At 40.7% G+C, this 22335-nt stretch overlaps 1 protein-coding gene across 2 annotated transcripts in view; it reads left to right on the top strand.

Moving 5' to 3' along the window:
- The first annotated feature begins 1124 nt into the window (after positions 1-1124).
- The window catches only part of LOC144526589 (macrophage mannose receptor 1-like), a 30579-nt gene continuing 9368 nt past the window's right edge, over positions 1125-22335 (top strand). The window contains exons 1-21 of one of the 2 annotated variants that reach the window (XM_078264145.1): positions 1125-1336; positions 1730-2086; positions 4367-4528; positions 5381-5536; positions 5710-5820; positions 7035-7172; positions 7284-7463; positions 8003-8157; positions 8489-8602; positions 9718-9833; positions 10009-10157; positions 10614-10813; positions 11533-11654; positions 12065-12137; positions 12243-12393; positions 12639-12677; positions 12763-12926; positions 13043-13104; positions 19936-20036; positions 20173-20315; positions 20484-20589. In XM_078264145.1, coding sequence (XP_078120271.1) covers positions 1273-1336; positions 1730-2086; positions 4367-4528; positions 5381-5536; positions 5710-5820; positions 7035-7172; positions 7284-7463; positions 8003-8157; positions 8489-8602; positions 9718-9833; positions 10009-10157; positions 10614-10813; positions 11533-11654; positions 12065-12137; positions 12243-12393; positions 12639-12677; positions 12763-12926; positions 13043-13104; positions 19936-20036; positions 20173-20315; positions 20484-20589 — 2863 coding nt within the window. In that variant the 5' untranslated portion in view covers positions 1125-1272. The remainder of the gene's footprint in view (positions 1337-1729; positions 2087-4366; positions 4529-5380; positions 5537-5709; positions 5821-7034; positions 7173-7283; positions 7464-8002; positions 8158-8488; positions 8603-9717; positions 9834-10008; positions 10158-10613; positions 10814-11532; positions 11655-12064; positions 12138-12242; positions 12394-12638; positions 12678-12762; positions 12927-13042; positions 13105-19935; positions 20037-20172; positions 20316-20483; positions 20590-22335) is intronic. The other variant, XM_078264144.1, reaches the window with a different exon arrangement.

The raw sequence follows: 22335 nt of genomic DNA, 5'->3' as shown, positions 1-22335 counted from the left end.
AGCTGGATTAAACACAATTAAAATGCTGACAGCTAACGCTAAACGGTGTAAAGTTTGACTGTTTTACTGTAGAGGATTCAACACTGGTATGTAACAATATGCAGCTGCCGTCGGAAAAACAACACAGATGGTGCGTTCAATGAAGCTGGTAAACTACAACCTCGTGGTGCATTTGAAGTTATTGTAAATGCCCATTACCATCCGGTGGTTGTTTTTGTCGTTCAACAGCAATTTACTAGTGAAATAAGGTATTGTTATTGTTATACATTATTATTAAATCATTTAATTTTGACCATATGGCCTTAGCAATAAACAAGCCGTTCTTTAATGTCACCAACTGTTGTTTAGTAGTATAATTAATCACAGAGTATGTCATTAATTAAATTACATTTTTTAATCGATTGACAGCGCTACAGCTAACACACAGTTTGCCACTGCATAGACTACTATTCACCAACGCCAGATGGATCGCACACAAAATGGATATATATGCTACAAATACACACAGAACTGCTGCGTGATGATTATTACCGAAGCCTGGCTGAACACACTCACTCATCCCAGACGGCAGCTAACAACTAACAGGGTAAGTGAATTTGAACAATGTCTGAGTTGAAAACGCATCTTGTTGTCATGTAACCGGTTCATGTTGCACAGACATTTTAATTGCATTTTGTGTCTGTTAAGAGGCACAAAGGTACTCTTTATGATATTCCCTCAAAACTGCCGTTTTAGCTAAGAGGGAGCTCTCAGCATCAGCTGCAGCAGCTCCATGTTGCAAGCACCAATTCGGCTCGTTTTTTTTGCTATCGACAGTACTCACATACTTATAGCGATCAAGATTAACGTAAAAATTGCCCGGAGTTCTCCTTTAATGTCTTGTAATGAATAAGATAAATGATAACAAACACAATCAAAAATTTGAAATGTTTTGATCTGGTTGACTTGTATGGTATGTGCGTAGACTGGTCGTCATTTTAAAGCTCACTTACAAGAACTTCTTGTTCCCCACATTGTCCGTTTATTATGCAATGGCAAATGACACATCCACATAGTAGTGCGTTATGGAAAGTGTATTACAATGAAACAGACATCAGAATTTTGGTTCCGTTTTTTAAAAAAACTGGTATTAGTAGTAAGAAAATGATGACGAGATAGGATGGGTCAGTACAATTAAGATTGACTTTTGACAATCATTCACACAACTCCTAAATCCTCTGTGAGAAATGCATGGTTAGTCGTCAGCTGTGAGACATCTCAGAAGAACACATAATGAAGATAACTTGTACAGCCTTTGTGCTTTTCATCCAAACATTACAATGTTTGGCTTCAGATGGTAGAGTATTCAAACTTTTGATTTTGAGTTTTTTGTGAGATTGTGTAGATGTACACTATACTCTTTATGTGAGACTGTTTTGGCCTTTACCATATGTCAGTGCATGTCACCTGGGTTACATTCTTTTAATTTTGATCCAGCGTAAAATCAAGGTGATTGCAATTTTAACTTTTTTCATTTGTATTTTGCAGACATGGGATGGTTGTAACTTTGTTTGCTTACAAATATTCTGTTTATTCTGTGAATACCTCAGTTATATTGTCCAAATAATATTAAATGTAATTAGACACAACTAAAACAACCCCAGTGATGGACTGTGCAAACAATTGTTCAAAGGATTTTCTAAATTCTTTTGCAATAAACATTGAAGAGTGTGTAATTCTTTCGATACAGATTCACCATTTCAACTAACCAACAAGGACACTGGTTTTTGTTTGGTTAAAACAAATATCAACTGCAATGACCTACGCTGGACAACTGGTGACCGACTTCTTGTTCAACAAAGGATAAAGTGCCTGGGCGTCCAAGGGAAAAGTGTGGGAAGTGAAATAAGCCTCTACGATTGTGATGAAAACAGCGACCTCCAAAAGTGGGAATGCAAGAATGGAACAGTGCTCGCCCTCAAAGACCAAGAGCTTTACATTGAGCTCACTGCAGATAACACAGCAGTTCTCTCCAAAACAATAGGACCCAATAACCACCTCACAATTTCAGGGACCTCCAGTGGTGCTTGTGCAAGAACATACAGAGGTACAGTATACAACTGTGTTGTTAAACACAAAATCACAACAATTTTCATAGAATTTCAAGTATAAAATTTAATGATGAAGACAACCGTTTTAGAGATTATGTTTTTAGAGAGATGATGAGGTTATGTTAAACATTACATTTACGTTGTATGTACATGTTCACTTTATGCAACAGGAGGTCAAACTGGTAAACAGCTACCCATGCATTGCTATTTACAAGGGCTGTCAAAATAATGCGTTAATTTTGATTAATCTGAGAAAAAATAACGCGGTAAAAAAAATAACGCAGATGAATCCATTCCATATTGTCGTTTGACCCGGAGCCGTTCTAGCCACCATTCGACTGGATCATTAATTGGAACATTTACTTGTAAAAATCTTCTTCCCGCCAATCCTGGCTACCGAAATCTGGTGCCACTGATATGTCTGCGCTTCTCTCTGATGCTCTGAAACAGACGATACAGGCAACACAAAGTTAACACTATACTCGACAGCAGCTAACGTTAGCCTACCGCTAGCTAGTAGCTGGATTAAACACAATTAAAATGCTGACAGCTAACACTAAACGGTATAAAGTTTGACTGTGTTTTACTGTAGAGGATTCAACACCGGTATGTAACAATCTGCAGCTGCCGTCGGAAAAATAACACAGACGGTGCGTTTAATGAAACTGGTAAACTACAGTCTCGTGGTGCATTTGAAGTTATTGTAAATGTCCTTTACCATCTGGTGGTTGTTTTTGTCGTTCAACAGCAATTTACTAGTGAAATAAGTTATTGTTATTGTATTGTTATACATTATTATTAAATCATTTAATTTTGACCATATGGCCTTAGCAATAAACAAGCCGTTCTTTAATGTCACCAACTGTTGTTTAGTACCCTTTTTTTTTTTTTTATTATTTTACTTTCTTAAAAAGTATCGGTTCAGGCACCATTAATTATGTATGCGATTAAGTTAGATTAATTAATCACAGAGTATGTAATTAGATAAAAAAAATGTAATCGATTGACAGCCCTACTATTTACTTATTAAAGCTTTAGTGCATAACTTTTTTTATATTAATGAACGTCCGTTACATTCAAGCCATTGCCAAATTAGTTGATACAAATCTAATTACGCCTATCAGCTTCACAAAACTCTCTCTGTAATTCTCAGTATGGCTAAGTTCAGAAACTGGTGTCGTCCGGCGACTTAGCGCACAGAAACTTGAGTGAAGATAATTAGAGATGCACCAATTACAACTTTCTAGGCCGATTCCGATTTTCTTTGAGTTAGGCCAACCGATACCGATTTTAGCCGATTCCGATTTCATTTTTTCTAACCACTTAACAGCACACACAAATATTTATTTTCTATCTTTTCTTTAATAGAACATTTTGCACAGAACATAGAACATTTTTTGAACAGATAATGGATCACTATAAACTAGAACTATATAAATTACTCCTGGTGTGGGAAATTCACACACATCTAAAGTGCAATGTTAGAACCATTTCCTTCTTTTCACATCCAATATCCAACAAAAAAAAAATGTGATTTTGGTTTTTGGTGTCATCCCTCCACGCCCTACTTTTTCCTTGCAGGTGTTGCATATTGCAAACTTGTTATCTTCTGCACACACGCTGAAGAATTTCCAAACAGCTGACATGTTGCAGGTTAATTCACGAGGTTCCCTACATGTTCAAGAACTGCGCGGGTACGCGCGACACACGGCGGAAAAGTTGAGCGAAAGGAAAAAGAGACTGTGCTGTCGTTCGTGCGTGCGTGCGTCCTTGAGAACTGTAACTCGTATAACTTATGTTGTCAGTTAATTGTAGCATTGACCGGCATGAAATCGGCATATGTCAGACTGACCTGCCGGTCACCGGTCATGGCAGAGCACGTGAAAACTGGCCAATTCCGGTCACCGGCCGGTCTATCGGTGCATCTCTAAAGATAATTACCTCTTCTGAAGAGTACATCAATTTTTCTGTAATCCTCCGTGTCCTCCTTGGCTACTAGAAACTGTGTGGAGGAGGGTTGGGGGTAAAGCACGATCACGGAAGGCTTGTATCATGTGGATGCAACAGTGGTGCTGTCATTACTAAGAATTCCTCATGGGGTTGACAAACTATATATTATAGCTTTAAGTACTTCATTCAAAATGTGGTAAAGATAAAACTGACATAAACTGAGAATTCTATTCAGCATATAAAAGAGAATTTAGCATCATGTTTTGAAGTTGTTTGTCGTATGTTGTACAACACTGCAGACCTGTTTTGTTCTTATCACCTCTTAGAATTGTATGCCATTGGTGGAAATGCTGCTGGACTCCCGTGCATGTTTCCCTTCCAGTACAAAGACAAATGGTACTCAGACTGCACTACGGTCGGACAGAATCTTTGGTGTGCCGTTGAAACTAAATATCAAAGTGAACGCTGGGGCTACTGCCCAGTAACTTGTGAGTACTGTACGTCAAAAGTCGGTCATGAAATCTTTCAGGAGCCAGTACTGCCAACGTAACTATACAAGATTTAAAAAAAAAATTAAAGTAAAAAGAATTAAGTCAAGCTAAACTTAACTGACTAACTAACTAGCCTTACTGTATCATTATTAGGATTTATAATATATGTAGTGAATACTTTGAAGGAATTTAATAAAGGGTATTACGTGTATTTTTTTTTATCAGAATGTAAGTGAATGATTCCAGTGAATCATTTCCAGTGAGAAACTGGATGCTGTCTTCACTTAGAGACTATTTTTAAAGAGGAGTACAGAGGATTGATAGAAAGCTTCGTCACATGGTGACGACAAATACCTGAATTTTAATTTCAGCAAAGCCAATGAGCTTGTGGTAGACGACCAGAGGAACAGGACAGAACATAAAGTTGTAGCCATGACAGTAGACAATGCTTTAAGTATTAGGGGTGGGAATCACTAGTGGCCCACTGATACGATAGTATCATGATACTTATGTCACTATACAGTATTATTGCGATTTTAAACATATAATACCTTTTTTCCAACTTTAAATGATGTACCCTAAGGAAAACTTTGTCAACATCTGTTTATCTAAAAAGATACATTTCTGTTTTGACAAAAAAACTCAACTGCACCATCTAGTGGACTGAAAAAAAACTATTGATTTTATTATTCTAGTCCCAAAAAGTTAAATCTCACGTGCAATAGATTGATACTTGGCGCCTGTGTATCGATACAGTACCACTGTACCAAGGAAAATATTGTGATACTATGCTGTATCGTTCTATACTTTGTAGCAAACATAACCTATCCATATTTTGTACATTCATAGCAAAAGAAGGCTGGACTATACACCCAACAACAGGAGCGTATTACCAGCTCAACACAAAGGCAGCTCTGACTTGGCCCCAGGCTGAAGCCAGCTGTAAACAGCAGGGGTCCTCCCTGCTTAGTATCACCGATCCTCACCAGCAGGCTTATGTCACAGGTAAGGTAACAGTGACTCTATACAAGAGCATGCATCTGCATATGTTTTTCCATTAATGGATTAGATTTATAATAGTACTGAATGAAAAAGATGATTTTTCATACATTTTTAAATGCATGACAGAAGGGAAAGACTCATTATTTTGTCATTTTTGTTTCCCATGTCCCCAACAGCACTACTAGGTACAGGGGGCAATAAGCTTTGGACGGGGCTGATCCTGGATCCAGAACATGGCTGGAAGTGGTCTAATGGGAGGCCTTTCCGCTATCTGAAATGGGACTCAGGTGCAGGGTTTGACAGTAACGGTTGCCCTTGGCAACCAGATTAAGTCAATTGGCAACCGTTTTGTGGCCTCTAGTTGCCCCCTTTGGCAACCACCTGTTCAATATTTGTGTTTTTTAATATATAAAACCAAATCAAAACTTACACAACTGGTAAATATTATTTCAAGTCAATATTTTATTTGGTTAAAGTTTAAACACTACGTTACGTAACGTTAGCCTACCGTTAGCTACAGTAGTAACTGGATTAAACATGGTTGAAATGCGGACAGTTAAACGGTGTACTGTGTGACTGTATTTCACTGTAGAGGATTCCAACAGCGGGACGTACAACAGTCTGCCACTAAAGCTATGAGCTAAAAGACAAACTAGCACTGGTCACTGCTGTTGTCGGAAAAACAACACAGACGGGACTAAATGTTGTGTTTACTTGAATCTGGTATACCTCGTTGTGCATTCAAAGTTATTGTAAAATACCCTTTTATCATCTGTTTTTGTCTTTTAACAGCAATTTACTGGTGAAAAAAAGTAATTATTGTTAAGTTATTGTTATTAAATTTTTAATCATTTAAATTCCCCCCTTTTTTGTGCTGATCTGAAAATTGATCCGATCCTTGACTCAAAACCGTGATCCGATCTGTGAGTTTTGTGATCCGTTGCACCCCTGTTTGAGAGGGATGGGAAATTATATTGCACACCATTATCTCATTGTTTCATTGTTAAAATGTGTGGTTTAGAAATTAATTGCTCCAAATATAGGCAGTTTAAAACATGGCAACCATATTATCAATTTCAGCAACCAAAAGCTAATGCCTGGTTGCCAAGCCGGCAACCACTTTAAAAAGTTAGCGTTGAGCCCTGCAGGTAGCTTTTTCCTTCACTTCAATATTATTTATATATATATATATATATATATTTGCGTCGGTCTTAAACTGCGCCAGGTGCAAGATAGGGACCTATGAGCGAGTCAGCACAAATCTTTTATCAGCAATCCTAAGAAATGAATAGATCATTAACACCCTGGCAAATGCATGTACAGGCCAAAAATAGTACTGGTAACTGTATTCAAAACCGTTCTACCGATGAACAAATGAACAAATGTATTCGCTGCTTCATGGAAGACCAAATGTAGTAAACCTCACAGGCCAGCCAGTTCCTGTTCATCAGGCACATTTTAATACAGAAAAATATCTTAACCTCACATTTGCTTGTTTTAGGACATCCACTTCCTGATCCGGGACAAAACTGTGCAATTGTTGATCCCGCTGTACAGTACTCTTGGCAAAGTTCAACTTGCAGCAAAAAACTTGGGTACATCTGCTACAGTAAAGCGGCCGAGGTACTGCCTACACAAGGTAAAGACAAAGATCTATTACAGTATATTCCACGCATCCACTCAGAACCATATAGCTATATTGTACATCTGACACTCAGTCATAATATTTCTCTGTTCTTATCTTGATCAGCTGTTGAGACAGCATTTTGTTCAAGACCTTGGATTCCCTACAATGGCCACTGCTTCCACCTTAATCGTACTCAGAAAACATGGTCTGATGCTCAAAGAGAGTGTCGTAATGAAGGAGGGGACCTAGTCAGCATCCGCAATGTGGAGGACCAAAGCTTTGTCATCTCTCAACTTGGATACAGTACGTGAAAACAATAAAAATAAACGCATGTTTATCTATAAGTAAGAAAACCTTAGTTACAACAAAGAACACCCCTTTAAGCACTCAGGCCTTTCTCTCAGCTTTTTCCCTGGCATTGTGATGTGCCGCCCTGATTTACTACCTCAAGTGGAATGTACAATTTACAATCATTCATTGTCATTGTTCATTCATCTTTTGACATGATCAGTTTAGTTACTAGATATAGCATCCACCTCTGTACACTTTGAAGGTCAATATTACATTTGTAGAATTATTTCTTAGCAATGATGTCAGTGGAGGTGGTCTTTAATTCAGGCAAGGTGGCCCGCCTCTGCTATAATAGGCTGCAGAAAACTAGATAGACTTTGCTTTGTTGTTGAAATTGAACAATACTAGCCAGCTGGTACAACATAAGGACATATGAATAAACACATATAGCCTAAATACCATGTGCAGATGTCGGTTATTCACTAGTAACATATCAAGTTAATGGCAAACTGTTTTTGGAAAGATCTTGTTTTTTATGTTCATGTCTGCAGCATCCACTGATGAGCTTTGGATTGGACTGAATGATAGGAAGATGGAGGGGCTGTTTGACTGGATTGATCACTCAACGGTCAGTTTCACTAGCTGGGAATTTGGGACACCAGCTGTCTCCACTGATATAAAGGACTGTGTTCTCATCAGGGGAGAGGTAAGGAGCATCATGTAGATATGGTGGACATATTACCTTTATGTACTGTATATGCACAGAACATACACAAACAAAAATGAGATAAAGTGACATTAAATAATGCTCTGAAACCTGATCTATCAGGCAGCAAAATGGCTCATTTTGAAAATACACATCTTTTACTTAACTCTACATGTGTTAAATTAAATACATTGTCTAGTATATTCATACTGTACAGTTTTAAGACTTTGGTGTTTTTGTTTTACATTTGATTGACCAGTGCATTGCCTGTAGTACCTTCCAGTACATCCAGTCTCCACATGTATAAATATTTAACGGTACTTTGTTGCAGAATGGGAACTGGGCTGACCGTGTGTGTGAGGAAAAACATGGCTCCATTTGTATGAAGATGAGTGCCTCAAAATCCACTGGAGATGAAGTGGAGCAGGATTTAGGCTGCAAAACTGTGCGTTAAGTTTACTTATTCATTTTTTTTTTTTATATTTCAAAATAGTTTATGGCTTGTTCATGAAATAATCCCCAAAGTTTAACTTGGGTGTAGCCCAAAAACTTCAAGGCACTTAACCCAATTCACTACCCTCTTAAAGCTCAACAGAGATTTTTAGCCTTTATTTTGCTCAGTGTTTTGGTTGTCTCCAGCTAGAGATGGTCCGATACCATTTTTTGCTTCCCGATACTGATTCCGATACCTGAACTTGCGTATCGGCCAATACCGAGTACCGATCCGATACTAGTGTGTCATATATTTTATCATGTTTTAAGAACTGTATACTATCCCTGTATGGATGTGATATGATTTATTTCTTTGTTGTCAGTCTGGCTCAGGTTAAACTCTTTGTGAAACATGAATGCCACAGAACGTTCTTTTATTATCCAGTTTGACCGTCAGTTATAACGGAAAAAGAACATAAACTACTTTAACGTATTTTTTCTTTAGGGCTTTATTACGTGGTATCGGATCGGTGCATAAACTCCAGTACTTCCCGATACCAATACCAGTGTTTTAGGCAGTATTGGAGCCGATATCGATACTGGTATCGGAACATCTCTATCTCCAGCGCAGCAAAGATCTGATAAATTCATGATACTCAACCTGCCCAGCACCGACAAAGCAGACAAATAAATTCGGCAAGATAGCTGGTGAACACAGTAGAGAACCAAACAGATTAAGTGACAGATATTATATGATATAGAGACCAAATAAACTGCTAAAAGGTGATTAAATATTACTCTCACATTAACAGGTGGTTTCAACTGAATGCTAATGCCCCTCCTTACTCCTCCTACTATGGTACAATGTATATCAACTACATGAATGCATTATTAAATAAGATGTTTAACTTCATAATACTTTATAATTTAGGCCACTTGCATTTGGGCTACGTTTAACTTTATATATTTGTGATTGTAGTGATTACAGCATATTTCAGCATCAGGTTATTAGGTTGGTGGGGTGTGTTGCTGTCTATTTTTTTCCTCTAAAAAAAATTATGAATCACTGTAAATTATGAAAAATCAAACAATGGTCTTTCTTCACTTTTTTGTTTTCCTACAATCTAGGGGTGGAGAAGACACGCCTCGTACTGCTACTTTATAGGGATAGAGACCAAAACTTTTGATGAAGCCAAAAATGAATGCGAGAGCTCAGATTCTTACTTAGCTGATGTTTCAAATGGGTAAGAACATTTATTTTTACTCCAAATGTTCTGAGCAATACTGCATTTCATAAGTGTAATGTATTGGGATTTGCAAACATAATTTAAACAGAAAAAAATCATGTAAGGTTTTGTTGCTATACAACATTTAGTGACACAAGACATTTCACGATCCTAATAGTGTAAATATTTTCAGGGTGGATAATGCCTTCCTCATCAGCTTGGTCGGGATGAGACCAGAGAAGTACTTCTGGCTAGGCCTCTCAAACCAGAAAGACATTGATCAATTTGTGTGGACCAACACAGACTCAGTGAGGTTTACTCACTGGAATGCTGAAATGCCAGGTATGGATTAGAGGATGGATACCCAAACCGAGCCTGTTGATACCCGACGGGCCGGGCCGGGTTCAGACAGATATTTAGAAATGATGTTCAGGTTCGGGTCGGGCTTTAAATTTTAAAAAGCTTATTATGTAGGTGGGCGCCTGTGTTAATGTGCGCTTGTTGCCCCGTGTGCGCTGATGCGCTCATCTGTTGACATTTCCAAATGCCTTCCTATAGTTGCTTAATAAAGCGGGCTTTCCACACAAACAAACGTATGTGTCATTAGTATGAGAAAAAATACCCGTCGGGCTCGGGCCGGGTTTGGTTACTGCTCTGTTGGACGCGGGCCGGGCTCGGACAGAAAAATGCGGCCCGTTCCGCACTCTAGTACGGATACACTTTAAAGTCCATCTGTAAAATCTGTCTGAAAGTGGCCACACAACTGACATTTCACCATTTCTACCTCAAAAATGCAAGGTCACCGACAGGGCTGTGTTGCCATGACAACTGGGGTTTTTGCTGGCCTGTGGGATGTGCTGTCCTGCACCAATAAGGAAAAATACATCTGCAAACACCTGGCTGAGGGGGCAGTTTTAACCCCTGCACCACCCACTTTTACCCCTGCCACGTGTGTGCACGGCTGGACTCGAATAGGATCAAGACAATATTGCTATAAGGTACAGCCACATGTAACAAAAACTAAAAAGCATAAAAGTATGGTAGTTTACGTGTCTTAATACAATTCTCAAATACCCTACATACACACGGAAATAATTGCTCCCTTATTTTCCATCTATACTGTAAGAAATTTGGGACATGGGATGAAAAAAAATGGAGTAATTTTATTTCAAAATGTACATTACGCTTTAACTCAAGTGTACATACAAAATGTACACTTGAGTTAAAGCGTTATAGTTAATCACATGCTTTTACTTCACTCAAAATCAACTACCCAAAATGTAAAAAGATGTCCTATTCAACAGTTGAAAGTGTAAGTATGACATATAAGTTAGACAATTCAGTAACACTTTACTTGAAGGTATCTACATAAGAGTGACATGACAATGTCATGAACACATCACACTGTCATGACACATGAACCCTAACCATAACTTAACTAAATACAGCGTTATGTCATAAACGTTTATGACTTGTTTATGTTTATGACACATTCATGACAGTGTCATGTCACTCTTATGTAGATACCTTCAAGTGTAAGCGACATTTCAAGCACAACGGTTAAGATACATAGAAATGTGTATACGCTTGGGCTATAAACTAAATATTGAAACTACTAATAGGCACACATACAAAGAGTGTAAAGACAATAAAACACTGTTTGCTTGTTGTAAAGTCACACTACCAAACCATGTTGAACCTCTGTCTTCTGGTCAAGCTGTTTTCAGAGTCATCTTCAAACAGTAGGACCTGGTATGAGGCCAGAGATTACTGCAGGGCCATCGGAGGAGACCTGCTCAGCATCCACAGTGCTGATGAGCAAGAAAAGCTACCAAAACGGTACAGTATGACCTTTCACAGTACATAATTAAGAAAATACATCTTTAACTTTATCTTCTGCTTCTGGTGGAAGTGGCTAGAGTCCAGCAGAGCAATAGGACAGTGCTTCTACAGATAACTGTTTAAAGAACACAGTTTTGCCGAACTTAAGGGAGACCTATTATACTTGTTTTAAGGTTCATACTTGTATTTTGTTTCAACTTAAACATGTTTACATCTTTTAATGTTCATTTAAATTCATATTTTTACTTTTTCTTTTTTTATCTATAAAAAGATATAAATAATTTTATGCTATAAAAAGAAAAAATTGAGAATCGAACCGTGACCTTAGAATCGAAAATATAATTGAATCGAGGATTTGGAGAATCGTGACACCCCTAACAATAATCATATAATATTGTCCATTATAGCTCTGGGTCATTCTGGATAGGACTTAGTGCTCCTGACCCAGACACCGGTTATGTATGGAGCGATGGATCCCCAGTAAGTTAACAGTATTTTACTAATAGTTGAGTCAATAATTTTTAGTTTAGGACACTCAAAGACAACATTATAAACCACAGTGTGTTTTTTTGCTTTTGTTTACAGCTGCAGTTCCAACACTGGTCGGATGGAGAGCCAAACAATAAAAACAATGTGGAATCTTGCGTTGAATCTGGAATCTGGGGGCATAGCAGTGGGTCTTGGAACGATTTGCACTGTGAGGTGTACCGTGGATGGCTGTGCCAAATCCGTATAGGTAAAATGAGAGACTAAAACCATTTTTTTCTCTATTGTTTGGTTACCAAAGTTTCAAAGAAGAGCATGTCACTCTTTTGTAACCTTTGTTGAAGCGTAACTGAGCAAGCTTGACCTTCCAAGAATGTGTTCCTCAAATTTAAGGTGAACATATTCGCAACTCAGCGCTGCCTACTATCACTCCCGTGCACTCACTATTTAGTGTTCTGAGTATAATGTTCTTCTATCTACTGTATGTTCTAACAGGAGTGACTCCAAAACCACCTCCAGACCGTGTCACTCCTGGTAAGTGGAAATATTTTCTATGCAACTACATATTAAAAAAATCGCAAATGTACTGTAATACATTACATATTGTGTATATTTTCAGACTACAATAAGACGTCAGATGGGTGGCTAGAATGGAATGGGACTCAGTATTATATTAACAAGATCTCGATGGCCATGGAAGAAGCGCGTCGCTTCTGCCAACAGAGGCATAGTGACTTGGTAACTATCAACAGTGAAGCTGAAAGTGTCTTTTTATGGAAACAGGTGAGTGACATTTATTCTACATTACTGACATAACTTACTAGCCATAGCATTTAAGCTCAAAACAAACTGCAATTTAAATACTGCTGGTATTACTGTGTGCCTCGGTTTGTGTGTAGGTGTCCAGAAGTCATGGGTCCTACTGGATAGGCCTGAACGTAGATCTTGATAGAACATATGGGTGAGTATGTATTAAATGGATTAAATAAAAATGAGAAAATACGTTTTAAAAAAGGATCAAAACTATGTGACGTGTAGATGGTGTGACCAGTTAAATAATGTATTGTGCTGTAGGCTAAGTAATATCATTGGAACATTTTTAAATAGTTGCTGTTGCAAGGTTAGCCTGACGCCAGTCATGCTGACTGCTGACCACCAGACTGTCACTCAGATTTTTGTCCATCCATCTTCATCCACTTATCCGGGGTCGGGTCGCGGGGGTAGCAGCTCCAGCAGGGGACCCCAAACTTCCCTTTCCTTTCCTTCTCCCCCGAGGCCTCCTCCCAGCTGGACGTGCCTGGAACACCTCCCTAGGGAGGCGCCCAGGGGGCATCCTTACCAGATGCCCGAACCACCTCAACTGGCTCCTTTCGACGCAAAGGAGCAGCGGCTCTACTCCGAGCTCCTCATGGATAACTGAGCTTCTCACCCTATCTCTAAGAGAGACGCCAGCTACCCTCCTGAGGAAACCCATTTCGGCCGCTTGTACCCTGAATCTTGTTCTTTCGGTCATGACCCAGCCTTCATGACCATAGGTGAGGGTAGGAACAAAAACTGACCGGTAGATTGAGAGCTTTGCCTTCTGGCGGTGCGATAAATTGAATGTAATAACGCACATGCTGTGCCGATTCTCCGACCAATCTCCCGCTCCATTGTCCCCTCACTCGCGAACAAGACCCCAAGGTACTTGAACTCCTTCACTTGGGGTAAGGACTCATTCCCTACCTGGAGAAAGCACTCCATCGGTTTCCTGCTGAGAATCATGGCCTCCGATTTAGAGGTGCTGATCCTCATCCCAGCCGCTTCACACTCGGCTGCGAACCGATCCAGTGAGTGCTGAAGGTCACAGGCCGATGATGCCATCAGGACCACATCATCTGCAAAAAGCAGCGATGAGATCCCCAGCCCACCGAACTGCAACCCCTCTCCACCCCGACTACGCCTCGATATCCTGTCCATAAATACTACAAACAGGATTGGTGACAAAGCGCAGCCCTGGCGGAGGCCAACTCTCACCTGAAACGAGTCCGACTTACTGCCGAGAACCCGGACACAGCTCTCGCTTTGGTCGTACAGAGATTGGATGGCCCTGAGAAGGGACCCCCTCACCCCGTACTCCCGCAGCACCTCCCACAGTATCTCCCAGGGCACCCGGTCATACGCCTTCTCCAGAGCCACAAAACACATGTAGACTGGTTGGGCATACTCCCAGGCTCCCTCCAGGATCCTTGTGAGAGTAAAGATCTGGTCCGTTGTTCCACGACCATGACGGAATCCGCATTGTTCCTCTTCAACCTGAGATTCGACTATCGACCGAACCCTCCTTTCCAGCACCTTGGAGTAGACTTTACCGGGGAGGCTGAGAAGTGTGATACCCCTGTAATTGGCACACACCCTCTGGTCCCCCTTTTTAAAAAGGGGAACCACCACCCCGGTCTGCCACTCCTTAGGCACCGTCCCAGACTTCCACGCAATGTTGAAGAGGCGTGTCAACCAAGACAACCCCTCCACACCCAGAGCTTTAAGCATTTCTGGACGGATCTCATCAATTCCTGGGGCTTTGCCACTGTGGAGTTGTTTAACTACCTCAGCAACCTCCACCAGGGAAATTGATGCCAATCCCCCATCATCTTCCAGCTCTGCCTCTACCATAGAGGGCGTATTAGTCGGATTTAGGAGTTCCTCAAAGTGCTCCTTCCACCGCCCTATTACCTCCTCAGTTGAGGTCAACAGCGTCCCATCCTTACTGTACACAGCTTGGATGGTTCCCCGCTTCCCCCTCCTGAGGTGGCGAACGGTTTTCCAGAAGCACCTTGGTGCCGACCGAAAGTCCTTCTCCATGTCTTCTCCGAACTTCTCCCACACACGCTGCTTTGCCTTTTTCACAGCAGAGGCTGCAGCCCTTCGGTACCTTGCAACTGCCTCCAGAGTCGTCTGGGATAACATATCCCGGAAAGACTCCTTCTTCAGTCGGACGGCTTCCCTGACCACCGGTGTCCACCACGGTGTTCGTGGGTTACCGCCCCTTGAGGCACCTAAGACCCTAAGACCACAGCTCCTCACCGCAGCTTCAGCAATGGAAACTTTGAACATTGTCCACTGGGGTTCAATGCCCCCAGCCTCCACAGGGATGCACGAAAAGCTCCGCCGGAGGTGTGAGTTGAAAGTCTGTCGGACAGGGGCCTCCTCCAGACGTTCCCAATTTACCCGCACTACCCGTTTGGGCTTACCAGGTCTGTCCAGAGTCTTCCCCCACCCCCTGACCCAACTCACCACCAGATGGTGATCGGTTGACAGCTCCGCCCCTCTCTTCACCCGAGTGTCCAAAACATACGGCCTCAGATCAGATGAAACGATTATAAAATCGATCATTGACCTTTGGCCTAGGGTGCTCTGGTACCAAGTACACTTATGAGCATCCTTATGTTCGAACATGGTGTTCATTGTAGACAATCCATGACTAGTGGATCCAACAACAACCACCCACTCTGGTTTAGATCAGGGAGGCCGTTCCTCCCAATCACGCCTCTCCATGTGTCTCCATCATTGCCCACGTGCGCGTTGAAGTCCCCCAGCAGAACTATGGAGTCCCCGACTAGAGCCCCATGCAGGACTCCACTCAAGGTCTCCAAGAAGGCTGAATACTCCGAACTCTTGTTTGGTGCATATGCACAAACAATAGTCAGAGTTTTCCCCCCCACAACCCGCAGGCGTAGGGAGGCGACCCTCTCGTCCACCGGGTTAAACTCCGACGTAGCGGCGCTCAGCCGGGGGCATGTGAGTATCCCCACACCTGCCCGGCGGCTCACACCCTGGGCAACTCCGGAGAAGAAAAGAGTCCAACCCCTATCCAGGAGTATGGTTCCAGAACCGAGACCAGATCTAACCGGTAGCGTTCCACCTCCCGCACAAGTTCCGGCTCCTTACCCCACATAGAGGTGACATTCCACGTCCCCAGAGCCAGCCTCTGCTGCCCGGGTCTGGTCCGTCGAGGCCCCTGACCTTCACTGCCACCCATGTGGCAGCGCACCTGACCCCAGCGGTTCCTCCCACAGGTGGTGGGCCCATGGGATGGAGAGATGTCCGCCACGTAGCTTTTTCGGGCTGTGCCCGGCTGGGCTCCGTGGCAAACCCGGCCACCAGACGCTCGCTGACGAGCCCTCCATCTGGGCCTGGCTCCAGACGGGGGCCCCGGGCTTCCTCCGGGCAGGGTCACTTCATCCCTTCCTCGATTTTTCATAGGATTTTTGTGTCTATTGTAAACATTATTAATTTGGTTGCTCTAGCTTCAGGCGCATCGAAACAATGCCAGTTTGTCTTTATGTTTTCATGTCAAATTAATCATTATCAGTATTATTAGTCATGGCCATCACACATTTATGGCCACCCAAATAAGTAAGCCAAATATTCAATCTAATTTTCTTAGTGTCTTTACCAACTCCTGAGGGAAATATCATTCTCTTTAGCTTACTACAAAGTAGATGCGTCACTTCTTTTCACTAGCTAGTTTTCTAACTTTAAGTATCTTCTGTTTAGCGCCGGGCAGGTAGTATACAATTGGTTTATCATAACTTTTATAACAGATGCCTGCCGTGGCTGGTAAAGAAGCTGATGAGAGCTGAGTTTGCAGGCCAGAAAACCAAAACAATGATTAAAAATAGACTAAAGCAGATAGGGAACTCAGAGTTACTGCAGGGGGGGCCGCCAAATTATGGTACAATGTATAATAATTTGTATAATGTTTGGTCAAAAATGTAAATGTCTTAACATGAATCCAACATATTTGCAAATATAAATTGGCTTGTGGGGGGAAAAAAAACACACATTGATGATAGGCTTACTGGCCTACAGGTAAGGTAGTCTGTAAGGTAGCTATCCACAGATACAGTTAATCCTAAGGATTCACTCTGCCACATGTATGCTTAACATTAAAACATGATTTATAAAATCACGCCAACAATTATTATTTTATTAGCTTAGTATTCTATGTATGTATGAAAACAAGCTGAAAGAATCACTGCAGACTCTCTACGCCCTCTCTTCCATGAATATGAACTTCTGCCATCAGGGAGGAGATTCCGTGTGCCAAGATGTAAAACAAACAGACTAAAGTTATCGTTTATTCCAACTTCAATCAAGCTGCTGAACTCCAATAGTAAATCTTAGCCCAGCAGAGCTGGGGTGCAGTAAATACACCAGCACTTTTTGCACCTCACACTTTAATTATTACAGTTCATTCTTAGGATGTTGTGTCGTCCGTGCTGTCATGTGTGTCCTTCTTTTGTGTCTTAGGATGCTGTGCTGATCTCACTTTCATGTTGATTTTATCTTATTGTATTGTATTTGTATTTTATGTTAATCTGAGAATGTTTTTTGTTGTTTATGTTGTGAAGCAACAGATTGTAGCACTATGTCCAAGACAAATTTCCCCTCGGGGACAAAGTGTATACTATTCTATTCTATGTACTAAAAAGGTATGTAAGAAGGCTTTAGGCCACCCACACATTATTTTAGGCCCAGTTTAAAGCAACACTAGAGACCTTTTTGTAACTTAAAATAATGTTTCCAAAATCATATCAGTGGTTCATTAACTCGAAACAGGGTGTACAGCACTTCTGCATTCACTTTGCGACCCTTTATAGGCTATAACCGCACTATGCAAGTTTGCCAGATCGGGGAGCGGATCTATAGTTCGAATGAGACATAATGGGACAATTCCGCTTCCAACCTGTAGTGGGACTGAAGTGGGAAAGGTTCTCTAGTGTTACTTTAATATGCAACTTCATTTTATACAATATGTGTAGTAGGGGGTCCCTGATCCAACTCTCTCTCTCAGTTAAGGGGTCCTTGGCTTAAAAAAAAATGGTGAAGACCCCTGGACTAAAGGACTCTTGAGAGCTGAGGGGGACTGCAGAGTTGGGTTGTAGTTCTGTGGTTTCAAGCAACCTCTTTCACACTACACAAACTCATTTATACGACTTGTTAATATTAGAGTATTAGAGAGAGTAAAGTATTGATAGGGCTGCTTGATAATGGAAAAAAATCATAACAATTATTTGTTATGATTATTTAACATGATTACTTATTGACTTTTGAACAAATCAACAGTGAAAACACCTTGAACTGTGAAATTTTCCTTAATACTTTTACCATTTTAAAGTTGTTTTTTTTCATTCAGAACACAATACAAAATAGCTTACTTCCAAAACGTAATGTGCATAATAATCGTTTCGTTACCATTGTGATGTGATTTGTGATTGTTAGAAGCCAAAATCAAAATCAAGATCAAAATTTGATTAATTGCACAGCCCTAAGTATTAATTAGTGCAGCTTTAAAAAGGGATATTTCACCGTTGGAAAGATGAATATATCTTTAAATTGGGTCACTTATGTAGTAGAAATGTGATTTCTTTTTTAGAAATTGGTGGATTCTAGGCCGAGAAAAGCCAGAAAATGTGTTTTTGGCTCATGTGGATGAAAGACACCAAATCCCAGAATGCACTTGCTTCGCTGCTTTAGTGTCTACCCCCAAGCCACGCCTACCGTTACAGACAGACAGTGAGACAGTCAACTCAACTTTAGTCCGTTTTATTGTCATTTCAACCATATACACGAAACGTTTCACCGTGGCTCAATTGGTTACACAATGAAAATATATGAAAACGACATAAGAAACAGGCTACATTTAGTACACATGATATGCTCCGTAAGGTTCAGCTAACACATAGCTAGCTACTAGCATTAGCGCTTGGTGGGCTGTATCACCGAGTATACAAATTTGCGTGTAATGTAGAATGGTCGGCATTTAACAGTCACAAACTTCACCAGCAGTTAGCAGTTAGTTGGATACAAGCACCAGTCCGTGTTAACACAGCCCACCTCCACTAGTCTTACCCGGCGTTAGCTGTTGTTCAGCAATTGTTTCCACAACAACAAAAACACAGCAGTCTCTGAACTCGCGTTGGGAGTTTCGTTGAAGTTGGATGCAGTCCAGTTTGTTGTCTAATGAGCGGACACTTGCAAGCAGGATTGATGGAACAGATGGCCGGCTAACGTTAGTTTTCCACCCGCAAACTCGTTCAACGTCCCCCGCTGATGATGTCCCTTTATCGGCCAGAGGCTTCGAGCAGGTCTCCATAGCAGGCGAGCGAAGCTGTTTCGAGTATTCCGTCTATAAAGTGTCCTGCATATCTCCGATCTGTACCAATGTATCCCATTGGTACACGTGTGCGGTAGTTTGAATGCACATAATTAAAATTTCCGTCGGGATGAATAAATCTATCGAAAGTTTTGATGCCGAGAAGCCACTAAGCTACGCGAGGATTCAAGATGGCTGACACTCGTTTTGTTTCGTGAAATTTCGGAGAATGCCCCCCTATGGGCAGGTTGGAAATATGCGGAAGTTGGACTGTAGTCCATAGCCTCTGCGACGTCTTATGACGCAAAATGACAATTTTTGCGTCATAAGAGGCTTTTTTCCAGACCCACAATAAAGAGATCTCCCCTCATAGGGGGACATGAGGGAGGGAAGCACGGTCATTCAAAAATACTACCGGGTTTCTACTGATACAAAGCTTAATGCTAAATTGTAAAAGTATCCCTTTAAATATGAACAAAATCTGGTGGATTTTTCTGTCTGGATTCAAGAGCAGAGCTTATTTTTTAAACTATGTTGCGTTGTATAGCAATGTATTACTACTTATTATTAAAAAAAAAAACAAGATGGAAATGAAAGTAAGAGCGTGCCATGATGTCTTTTAAATTTTCAACTGAATTTATTGTGTTCCCAAAGGTGGATGGATGGTTCCCCAGTGGTGTTTACACGGTGGGATGAAAATCAACCTGTTTTCCTACGCAATGATGAGAATTGTGCTGTCATAACTACATCAATGGGTGAGTAACTTAAATTTGATTAACCTGCACTGGCATACTTTCATATAATAAATATATAATAAAGAATTGTTCTGAGATTAGGTTTTAAATTGTTTTTGCTGAACTATTTATTTAATATTTTTTGATTGACTTACAGGGTTCTGGCATGATTATAATTGTGGGTATGAGCATAGGTCAATTTGTAAACGCAGTGGCTCACCACCTGCCAACACCACTGTAGCACCAACAGTTTCTCCAAAAGGTGGCTGTCAACAGAACTGGGAAAAATTTGCCTCGAAGGTCAGAAGTCACTTTACATTTTTATAGTTGTTTGATAAGATGGGAATACAACTGATGTTGCATGAAATGTGCCTTCAATCTTAAAAGGCATTTATCTATTTGTGGATTAAAAAATAAGCTACTGCTCTTTTGAGATATCACACTAAGCTGTTGATTTTTCACCTATAGTGTTACCGCATCATTAATAGCCAGAAGGAGACGTGGGTTAGAGCGAGGACAGAATGCAAAACAATGGGAGGAAATCTGGCCTCAATTCTCTCAAGACAAGTGCAAGGTGTGTTTATTCCACTATTACAGTATGTTTTTTCCAGAAAACTATTGTTTTTCAGGGTGTCTGCAGGTTTCTACAAGTACAATTTAAGACTTTAAGACCGGAATGAATGCAATTTAAGACCTATTTCACATCCACACTGGCAAAACAGTTTGAATTAGTGGTTTGATGCTTATTTAATAGTTTTGTTACAGTGTGAAGTTTTTTCTTCCCAAAAACACATTTAAAAGCAAGACTGAAGTTACAGTAATGTTAACTTCCTGTCAGAAGGCATATGTCATCAGGTTTATGTCATATCTTGTGAGCCTGATAAAACATGCTCACGAGCAAATTATATTGTTTCACACGTGCAGATATTACTCTTTGCGCTAATTTAAGAATCGAGAAATGTACAGGCAGCTGTGAGCGTGAAACAAAACATAGGGAGAGGAAACTAATGGCACCTGTGTGGATAAAACTAAGCAGCACATAAACCTGATGCCATAAATGCATATGCATATTTTATAAAAATGTAAATGTTTGCTGGGTGTCCAAATAGAGTCAGGTAGAGACAATGGGCTTTGTTATTGAACCGTTATACACATTTGAAGTTGTTTGCATTGAAAAAGATTGTGGCTGGGTCAGTGTTTCCGCTATATACATTGATACGGTACGCACTGAATTTGATGAAGTTACTGTTTACCAGACCACAGGTGAGACAAAAAGCTAACATTGTATTCCTCCGACACACCGTATCCACTTACTGTTTAAAACGTTTTCCAGGTTAGTGGGGATGCATACCGCTCAAAACCAGCATGAAAAAAAACATAGTAATGTTCCCTCAGCATTTTGTTTTGTTGCTGAACTGTATGTAAAATGAGCGGTGACATTTAGGGATTTTTTTGGATGGTTCGGACTTTCAGACCAAATACAAGAAGCTCTGGCAGGCTCTCCTTGTGTTACAAGACCGGGGAAGCTCCTTTAAGGAATAGCTCGGTGCTTAGTGTGTATGCTAGATGAGAGAGTGACGGTGAATGCGCTCAGAGCAGACAGCTGTCGGCTATCAGAGCTGAGAATACATCAGCAGTTTATTTGTTAAGTGGTAGTAAATGTACAGTGTAGGTTTCCATTTGTCTCTGAATAAATTCTCCAGAAAGAAAGTTCCCGTGTCTTGCTTCTCAACATTGCAACAAAACAAAAAGAGCCGTGGCAGTATGGGAGAGCAGCAGTCAGCTGAAAAACCTCCAACACAGAGAGAGGATACGAGAGGACGGAGAAGCCCGTCTACAAACCAATCAATTATAAGTATCTGGAGAGGCAGCTCACGTATGTGATGACGGCAGGACGTTGTTTTGTCACGTATAGATCTTTAGTGCGCTTGCATAACTGCAGTGTGAAACCAAAACTTACCAAATCAAATGTTTACAATGTAACAAAAACATGAACCTTGGTCTGGACCTTGGTTCAGACTTTCATGTGTGAAAACACCCTAAATTCCCTGTTTCACATATCCTAAGGCACCATATATGTGCTGGATTTGTCCCTAGCAGTGGTTAGCTAGCAAATAAGCCTACTGACTGCAACGTTATGTTTATATTTTGGCACGTTTAGTAATGACAGTAGTAGTGGTAATAATAAGTGAAAATGTGATCCGAGATGTTCATTAGCTAACGTTATGTGTGATATCCGTAAAGCTGAATGGACTTTATTTTGATCCAAAGACTCTGTGAGAGAAAGAATACTATATCCTAGAATGTAATTGTAAGACAT

This window comes from Sander vitreus, chromosome 12 (genome assembly GCF_031162955.1).
Source record: "Sander vitreus isolate 19-12246 chromosome 12, sanVit1, whole genome shotgun sequence".
In the NCBI taxonomy this organism is placed as follows: Eukaryota; Metazoa; Chordata; class Actinopteri; order Perciformes; family Percidae; genus Sander; species Sander vitreus.
Note: the sequence above shows the minus strand (reverse complement) of the source record. Positions and strands in the feature narration are given on the sequence as shown.